A 9,894-nucleotide genomic window follows, 5' to 3' on the forward strand; every position below is an offset into this window, starting at 1 on the left:
AGAGACAGCATGGGGAAACCCTGTATTGGTCATATGAATTTTTTTTAAACCAAGTTTACGGCTCAACCACGGATGTTTGACATTCATAAATAGCTGTCTCTTATACACATCTAGATGTGTATAAGAGACAGACTTGATGTTGCTTTGAATGTTCTATACATCGTCCATCATTTACATCCCAAAGACATACCTCACTGTTGAAAACAAGAACAGAAACCAAAATGAAGAGTCATTTAAATAATAACAACTTTCTTAAAAAAAAAACCAACATTAATTATAATGTCCTAATCCTCGACACAAAACAAGTGACGCCATTTATCAGATTGACTATTCATGTGAAGAAAAATATGTGGGTGAAACTGCCAGGTCACTGGAACCAAGATTTTCTGAACATGTGAAAACTGGAGGTAAAACACTTACTGCTGTTAGGAGAACACATCAAAGTAACGAACCACAAAATTAATCACAACAACATGTCAGTTATTCCCGGAGAAGAAAGGTATTCACCAAGGAAAATATGAGAGTTTATGGAAATTTGGACCAGGCACCCCACCTGCAATCTTGACCGTGGATATGAGCTACCGGCAATACTGGTGTTGTCACATGATCATTCAAATTCTAGTGCATGCTTGAATGATCATGTGACAAGTGGATCTATGCAAATACATCAGTTTCCCTGAAGATCCTGAGACAGTAATGATAGCTTGGAAGTAAAGTAAGATATTTTATTTCAATAATTCCAATTACAAGAATTATCCATTGATATTATGAGCATTGGAATAGTAGCAAATATTTTCGAAAACATTAATTATGATTACTTTTAGTTTTTTTTAAATTTAAATGCAGATTTTAAAATTTACTAAACAAAAACTATAAAATAGAATCACTGAACTCAAATATATATATAAATTGAAAAAATATGGGGGAAACGCCCACTACTACTGCATAGTATGGGAGGAGTGGGACCTCTTTAAATACTGTATAGTAAAACTTATCGGTAAAATAACAAACAAATAAACAATACTAGAAATCTAAGCTGAAATCTGTGCTTCCATTCTCAATGTAAATAAACTAAGCTGGCTGCTACAGTACTTGGTTCAAAGATGCTATAGCAAAGTTTGTAACAAGCCTTAATAACCTATGTTTTATAGAATCTAAAATTATAGCAATACAAACATTTTTAATACTCGAGCAGTCTCACTATAGAGAGACTACCTACACCCTGTGCCTGAATACCAGGTCGTGTATGATCAGGTGCAGATCCAGTGGGGGGGGGGGGATGCCCCCACTCCTGTTTTGCCACTAAATTTTAAAATTTCAATGTATATCAAACTATGTACTGAAACAAGTGCTACTCGCTTATCTATTCCGAAAATAGTGTGCTCCTACCACCTCCCCTGCCCCGTTAGTAAAGTCCAAGATCCTCCCTGATGATGTGTGAAACTGCAGCATACTCTCAAGAAAATAATGGAATCGCCCGTTGTATTCAGGCACATAATTTTAATTTTAAGTGCTACAGCATACCTCCAGCCTGGGTCTGAATACAAGGGGTGATTCCAATATTTTCTTTTATGCTCGGGGGTAAATAAAAAAAAAAACAAAGACCTTGGCCTTTGACCCTCTATTCCGAATATGGAATGGTCACTTTCTTCGATTATTATGTACCATTTAAATAAATTTTATGATGATCCATTCATTAGTTTTTGCGTAATGTTGCTAACAGACAGACGGATACACAGCGATGAATACATGACCACCTTTTCTGAGGTAAAATTCTCACCAAGGGTACACAGTATAAAATCCAAGAATAACAGATAAATTTTATTAATTTTTTCATCTTTCACTTACCCATTTTCAGCAGCACTAATTATCGTACAGTTGTCCCACGAGTTATTTGCCTTCGTCAGACACGTTATAGAGGCTGAATGCCCGAATAATATATTACGAGGTGACAACTATGAAACATTGAAACAAAAACTATTATTACATTTTCTTGGGAAACTATAGAATTTTGTTGAACTATTTTACAAATTGTTAACATTTTTTTTCTGCTAGTGACAACAAAATTTTCAAAATGTATTTTATATTTGAAGAGCATTCCAAAAGGGTACCATTCCAAATAAGGGGCTCTCTTAAAGAACTAAAAATACATTTAACTGATTTTAAAAAAGTGGAGAAGAGCTAAATAGATTGGTGTTTAAACATTTATTTTAATTATTTTCTTACTGTAAATATTACAATAGTTTGGGCTAACAACAAACAATACAAAGCAACATTAAAAAATATATAAAATGAAAATCCACCACAGCCTGAGACAGACAAAATAGCCAAAGATAATAGCAAAAGTCTTCCATCCATTCCCCCCTTCCCTCCTCACCCTGGCAAACAAGTTTACATTCTAATCTCCTGGGTTCACAAACCTGTCATTGAAGGATTTTGAAAAACAAAAACAAAGATTAAAATCAACTCCACTGTAACTATTACAAAGTACCATCTTGAAATTGTTAAGTTTTGTACAATTTCTTACCTGTAAATTTTCGTCTAAATCCCACATGACAATCTGGCCATCATGGCAACCAGTCACTATTGTACGTTGATCAGCAGTTACCATGACACAGGATACGCAATGTGTTGGGGCGGTGGGACCCCATAACACGATAGGAACCACCAAGGAAGTGGTGCCTGCCATTGATTCCACTGATCTTTATGAAGGGAAATATTTTAAATAATTTTATACATATTTGTATTGTAAATATATATAAAAAACATTTTCATTACATCATGACCGGGCCTGCAGTAGCTCTATCAGCTATCCAAATTACTGACACACTAGTAACGCTACATATTGATGCGCCCACACTGTATAGTTCAATTTCATGGGAAAACAGGTGCGCAGACGGTTGATGTGCGAAGTTCCTGAATATTTTTATATGTTGTGGTTACGGATATGGTGGGACTGTAAGGTAAAGCCTGTGCTGGGAATATATCCTCCGCGCAAAAATTTGGTATAGAAATAAACAAGGGCTGATTTCCATGCATATTTTGCAGAAAATTAGGTTTTGGCCTAATCTTATTAATTGTACAAAAACAATTGTATTATGCAGAAATTACGATTCTGCGCACCTATTTTCTGCGTAATATTGAGCTGGTTTTTGAGGTATAATCCACGCAAGAAAAAACCTTTTAGAGTAATGGGGATACAGTACCGTAATGTATGTCTACTTACTTCGGTTTGCTAAAGGTAAGGTAAATGGCATTATGTCACCATCACCCAATGAAGTGCCAGAATGTGTGTGACATAATTTTTCTGCCATTGCTTAGGCTAGTATAGTAAGTTTATCCTACCCACGGTGAGCAAGTGAGTAGTGTGTAACAAGCGAACGATGTCGTACTACACTTATGTGCATTGGAATATGATTAGCTAGGTCTAGCCAGGATCTAAAATTGACAAGTGCATAACAGCTGCAGTATGGAACACCATGGGTTCTCTATTTTTAAAGAGCTTTTTTTGGAGTTTTAGTATGAATTGTATTTATTTTGTCTTTTTTTTACAATGCTTGACTATACATAGGCATTAAATACTTTTTTGTTTTGTTTTTTATCTTATTTAAGTTTTACAATATTTTTTGTTATTCTTTCAGAAATTTTAATTAGTTTGAATATAATTTTACAGTATGTAGTTTTCAAAAACAATGTTCTTTTTCTTGTAGTTTCCAGTAGTGAAAAGTCTAGTGTACAAGACAGTACAATATATTGGGCCGAGTTGACTTGGGGCCCAGTTGTTGACATGCCGGGGCCGTGTTGATTTGGGGCCGAGTTGACTTTAGCCTTGGGGTCGAGTTGACCTGCTTCCCATGGGCCGCCCAGCTTTATCTAGATTAAAGTATTAGCAATTTCAAAGATCTCGTCATTATTGCTGCTACCTGCAACCTAGTGAGTAGCTTAATCCGTAGGTCTCCTACCGCCAGTCCTCTATCGTAGGCAAAAAAAAAAGGGGGAAAGGAGGCGTGTCCAAAGTAGTACGCCTCGCCCTCGGCATTTCACTCGTCAGAGGTAAACAACAATTCCCTTAACCGAATGCGTGTCTAGGCCTAGGATTTTTAGCACATGACTACCTTATTAGACTGGGAAGTTTAAGACCAGGTACTTAAAATTATGCGCGTACATTTGGTTATATTTTCTATACTATATATTATACTGTACCTTGAAAGATCAAGCCGATACACAAATTATTTTAGCAAGGCTTTCAGAATAAAAACAGTAGCAGAGGATGATGGCAGGTGACTGTTTTATAAGGTAGAGGGCGGCAAATACAAAATTTAAGCCATCAGCAGTATATTTTTATCTTTTTGCAAATTGTTATAATGAGGCCTAGACTTTTTCGAAGATTGATACTCTCTAAAAAGATAAGTGGATCTTTTTTCATTCTGGCAGAGTATGCCTACAGAGTTTACCCAGCTGCAAAAACGTCTTTTGTGAAAACCATAAATCTATGTATAATGGAAACGCTGCTGCACAACGTTGTGTTAACAGTTTACACCTCTGGCATGTAACAGGCCCGTTACTAGGGGGTTTAGGGGTTCTAGTAATTAAACCTCTCTTTTCACAAAGCGGCGCCCCCTTTTGTCCAGTAAACCCCCTACGCAAATAATCAATGAACACTACAAATCCTGTCCTTTGTACCCAGTGGATGATTCAACCTACTTCCTTCACATTAAATAATTGCGTTTTCCAGTTCTTTTTTGGGGTCCGAAATTATGCTGGGCGAATGTTTCTTATGACTTAAAAATAAATTCACATTGAATAGTTTTAAATATCACCCTATGAAGTCTTTGGTCTCTGTTATGGCAATTAATTATTTTTTTCCTTCTCATCCTTTCATTTATATTTGAGTCTATTGAATAATGTGTTTGGTCTTGTGGTTTTGTGTTTTTTTAATAAATAAACGAATACAAGCTGGATTGGAATTATTTTAATTTTACTGGTATATCATTTCAACTATTCTATTAGTTGGTACCGGTCATTTTTCCAACTACGTCTTAAAGCTCTTGTTGAACTTACCGTAGCCTCCTTCCATGTATTTGTTTCAATTGCTTTTGCATTCTTATTGTATTTTGTACTACTTTATTGTATGGAGAATAAAAGTATATTAGATTTGATTTGAATTGCTTTTGTAGAACAGTTACAATATATATCTACAGTATATTTAACTGTAAGATGTACCGTACGTTTTTTAAGCCTCGAAACCCCATTTGGCTCTTTGGTGTCCTCTTAACTTAACTCAGACCCCAACCCCCTGTTGTAAGTGGTGGCTGAGTTCAGTAGTCAGTCTTCCCTTAGGCAGTTTCACGACTCCCATTTTCGCCATCTTTATCGTGCCATCTTTCAATTTTTAATCCTTAGAATATCAGATGACGGATAATTATTGATGATTACAATGCAGATTGACGTAATTACAATATGTGTAATTCTAACCTAATGGTTTTATGAACCAATGATTTTTGTGTCTACTGCCCCCCACCCCACCGGGGATGGAGTAGACACTATGTTGTCGTCTTGCAGTTATAACCCTAAAGTGGTAAATCCAGTAGAGGTTATGAGAATAAATCCGGTATGGAGGAATGATGGGATGAGTCATGAGCTGAAGATAAAAATAAAAAGCAAGTCTACGAAATGTGATGCCAGATAATTAAGACCTGTCCTACAGTAAGTTATCAATTTGCAGTAAGAACAACACAGAATGCTAGATAAGACCTGTCCTAGAAAGTTCGCTAAAAAGTCACTACAGTAGCAAAAAAAAAAATAAATAAATAAATAAAAAATAAATAAATAAATAAAAAATTAATGCAGTAGACACACGCTCCTTCTGGGAGCCTTTTTTGTTTTTTTTAAATTGTGCCGATAGCTCTGCTAGAGGTACGTAATGACGAATCGAATTCTAGTAGGGACTACGTGGCCTATCTACGAATGGGCGTTCCATAGATAGGTGGGAGAAGGCCAGTAAAACACAGAACATTCTTATAAGAATGTATGTCACAAAATTTATGATGATTATGATGATGATGATTGTTTATAGAAATTCACCTAATAGACTGTATCTGTGAACCAATGATGTTTAACAGTACATACACAAACAAAACAAAGACTAAATCTAAGTAACTGCTTTGCATTTTGAATTCATTATTTACATTCCACTTTATTGTTTAATAAAATTACATTACAATATTGCCTCGAAATTGACGCGATTACTTACAGAATGTCAGTATTTATCTTAATATAACATGAAGCTATAAAATTGTTATTGAAGGAATTCTCACATAAAATTATTGCTACCGTAATTAATATAGGCCTACATGTATTAATTTTAACATCAGCGGTGGAGATTGCTAAAAGTAGGAATTTGGTTCAACTTGGATTTTAGTGGTGGATCCACTCGGTTGGTTGTTGAGAGTAGATAGCGCTGTACCGTTCGGCCCTTCCTTTTGGACCGCCACATACTATAAAAAACAAAAAGAAATCAAATATTTATTAGAAGTGCCATTACTATTACAGAAATAAAATAAACATTTTGCCAATATAACCTAGAGTAATGCAAATAAGTACTTGTGGGATCAATTATATTGCCACGGGTTTCATGGTGACCCAGGAAGAAGAGTTTTAGACGCCTTCACTTTTGGAGTCCAGCATTGGAGGTCGACTTCACCCACCAGAATCAAAAACAAACCCACAACAGGGGCGACGCCAGGAATTCCGACTGGTCCAAGCTCCCCGACAAGGGGGTTCACCCCCCCCCCTACCCCGGTCGAAGAAGCATGCTCCCCCGTCGGGGAAAATGAAATCTGTAGGGGAAATTTTTTATTAAAAAATAATAAAATACTGTGTTGAAGATGGAATTCTTATCCTGTCGGGAGGTACTGCAGCCCCTTGTACGATCGCAATAGTATACAAATACCTCGCTAGCACACTGCTAGCGCTATCAGTTTTTAATCCCTAAAATTTGACAGCTTAGGCATGCTTAAATTGCACTTTCGTCGCCCGAGATTTAATTTTTCTCCTACGACCTTGTTGGAAATTCCCCTTCAGGGGATCTAAGCGGGGGGGTCAAGAGGTCCCCGATTGGGGGGTCCTTTGCCTCCTGCCCCCGCTAGCGCCGCCTCTGACCCACAAGGCCTGATAAACAATACCATTGTACCTAATATTAACTATCAGAAACGCCATACCTGTAGGCCTTTTTCTGTGCTTGTGTGACCTCCGTTTGGCTTTTCCCTGTCTTCATGATCCTTGCCCTTTGACTCATCCCAGCCTCCATCTATCGATTGGTCTTCATCAGGGTACGTTTTACTATCATATAAAAAGCATAAAAACAAAGGAAATTTAAACATTAATCATCAGGATCGTCATAATTCTTATGACCATAATCATAATCATGACATCATGACATTTTCATGACACCGTCGTCACCGACATAATCATCAACATCAATATCATTATCATCATCACATTGTCGTCGACATCATCCTTCTACTACTCCTCCTCCTCATTGCAATCATAATAATAATCATCATCATCTTCATTATCATGAACATCATCATCATCATTTTTCTTTGTTACCGGTACTTTTCCTCATTAAATATTATTTTTTTATATCTTGTTGTTAGTTATAATTCAGTGGGTGTTTAGAATAATTATTCTGGTTACCTTCGTTGGTTTAAGCAAGCCAGTAAAACACTTGTTACGAATAGTAGACAACTAAGGATGATGAATGTAGTACCAACGCTAACAGCCACCTTAAATAAATCTAAAAAAAAGTAAATAAAAAATAGAAGAAAGCCTTACAGAATGCATTAATGTGTTGAAATAGGCCTACCAACATTTGCAAAGAATAGTAAATAAACAGACGTTTTATAACGAAAATGTGTATAATGGGCGTTTTTTAAAATTATGGTAATTATCGATCATCTTCATTATCATCATCATCATCATCATCATCATCATCATATTTCATTATTATTATTATAATTATTTATTATTACTATTATTATTATTATTATTATTATTATTAATTGTTATTATGTTTATAACCTATGACCAAATACATACGAGAACGTTCAGCACACTTTTCCCCTTCATATCCAGGTGGACACCTGTAATAAAACGTAAATTAAGTAAAAAGTAAGTACATAAGCTATTGTATATAATAACTATTTATATGTGTTAGATACGCTATAACTATTACAATAATTAATTTGTACCAATGCTTTTAAAACGTATTTGTCTATTAATAATTCATATGTGACTCACATGCAGTAAGCCTCAGGTATTTCTGCTTCATTTGATATAATACACGTTGCTCCATTTTCACATTCTTTAATGTCACAGACAGCTGAAAAAAACCCAATATTAATAAAGAAAGCTGCATTAACATCGGATCCTAACCGAAAGTCGGACCACTTTTCCGAAGCGCTGAATGCCAACGTCCCTATTCTTATACACTGATTCCATTTTCTGATCGCTTCGGTATAGGCTTTCCGATCCAAAAATTCGAATTCAGTGTGAATGTGCCTTAAGCTGGTTTCCATAAAATCGCTACACGCTATCGCCGACAGCTTAGCTTTGGGCGACAGTGATTGGTCTGAGAGTCAGAGAGTTAAACAAAAACTTTTTGTTTAAATTTTGCTCTATTGTTTTGTATATTTGTGTATTTTGGGTGGCATAAAGAATTAAAGAATGAATAAATGAATCGGGAAAATTTTGCGATTGTGTTCAGGGCAACGGTTGCAGTGAAAACAGTGTAGCGGTAGCGTAGCGATTTTATGGAGTCAATGCTCTACTGTTGGTAGAGGATGCCACTTAGCACTAGTGGATGCTTTGATCCAGTAATGCGTGATCCTGTAATGGTACTACAGTACTGTACGTGTACTGTATCCTTGGGCAAAACAAATATGTTTGTTTGCCCTCCTCCACTCGCCCTAACTCACTGAAAAAAAGGGACGGAAAAAAGTTTTTTTTTTTAGATTGTTCTTTACAAATTAAAAACATGTGAGTGAATTTATCTTTATTTTATCTTTATTTTTTGCCACATGCCCCACAAATTAGTTTAAAGTTGTTGTCTGTTGTCCATTTCCACCCGCCCCTTTTTATCATTTTAAAAAAAGAAGGGCAAACAAACAATTTATTTTGTTTGGCCTTATTATCAAGCAATATGAATGCCTCGAGAGATCAATGCTTTTTTTCAAATGTTGTATGTCCAGTGGCGTAACGACGAGTCATAGGGTCCGCTCACGAAGTGTCCTATGTGAGGATAACGTCCCAACTAAAAACAAAATATATATATTGAAAAGATGTCATTTGAGTATTCAACTATTGATTATTCAACCATAAATCACTTTTGTTTACACACAAAAATCGTCAATTGTGTATCGTCATTCAAGACTAGGCCTATTTGAATCTCCATCAATCGTTCTATTTAGATTTTTATAAGGCATGACCATTCAAGCAGATAAAAAGCCAACCAACACAGGGTTCAGGCTATGATTCTGGGCCCCCCGAGAGTGGGGGTTAGGCCACTGTATACGTCCCTTACAGAAGATCATATTGCCACGTTATGCCGTGACACCACCTTAAATTGATTTATCTTCGATAGGCATATAATGAAATCAAAAACTGTGACATTAAACTTTTAATTTTTAGATTTGCACAACAAATACCTACATGCACATATTCCAGAAATGTCCTTAAAACTGGGTTCACATTGACAATCGTAGCTTCCAAATGTGTTCACACAGAAACTGTTGCCTTTTTCTGAGCATATATTTGCATCTCGCTCACATTCATTTAGATCTATACAGAAACGAAACAGATATAGGTTAACGTATATATATATATATATGTATA

The 9,894-nt window shown here is 35.9% G+C and overlaps 2 protein-coding genes across 2 annotated transcripts in view; both read right to left on the reverse strand.

The window, feature by feature from the left end:
• Positions 1 to 4,296, reverse strand: part of LOC117104038 (WD repeat-containing protein 7-like) — a gene marked incomplete in the record, with an annotated part of 47,536 nt that extends 43,240 nt beyond the window's left edge. Inside the window, 4 exon segments of the mRNA XM_033244689.1 lie at positions 134 to 194; positions 1,849 to 1,955; positions 2,528 to 2,702; positions 4,204 to 4,296. Of these exon segments, the coding sequence (XP_033100580.1) occupies positions 134 to 194; positions 1,849 to 1,955; positions 2,528 to 2,689 (330 nt within the window).
• A 1,856-nt stretch (positions 4,297 to 6,152) lies between these two features.
• On the reverse strand, positions 6,153 to 9,840 carry LOC117104063 (fibrillin-1-like; the record flags this gene model as incomplete). Its single annotated transcript, XM_033244720.1, is given in 6 exon segments — positions 6,153 to 6,497; positions 7,221 to 7,341; positions 7,699 to 7,798; positions 8,101 to 8,144; positions 8,302 to 8,383; positions 9,712 to 9,840. Coding segments are annotated over 6 exon segments (587 nt in total), but the record flags the coding sequence as incomplete, so codon positions are not given.
• Positions 9,841 to 9,894: the final 54 nt, after the last annotated feature.

Source organism: Anneissia japonica, unplaced genomic scaffold (genome assembly GCF_011630105.1).
Source record: "Anneissia japonica isolate Jap-2015-1 unplaced genomic scaffold, ASM1163010v1 scaffold287778_len1315358_cov176, whole genome shotgun sequence".
NCBI lineage: Eukaryota > Metazoa > Echinodermata > Crinoidea > Comatulida > Comatulidae > Anneissia > Anneissia japonica.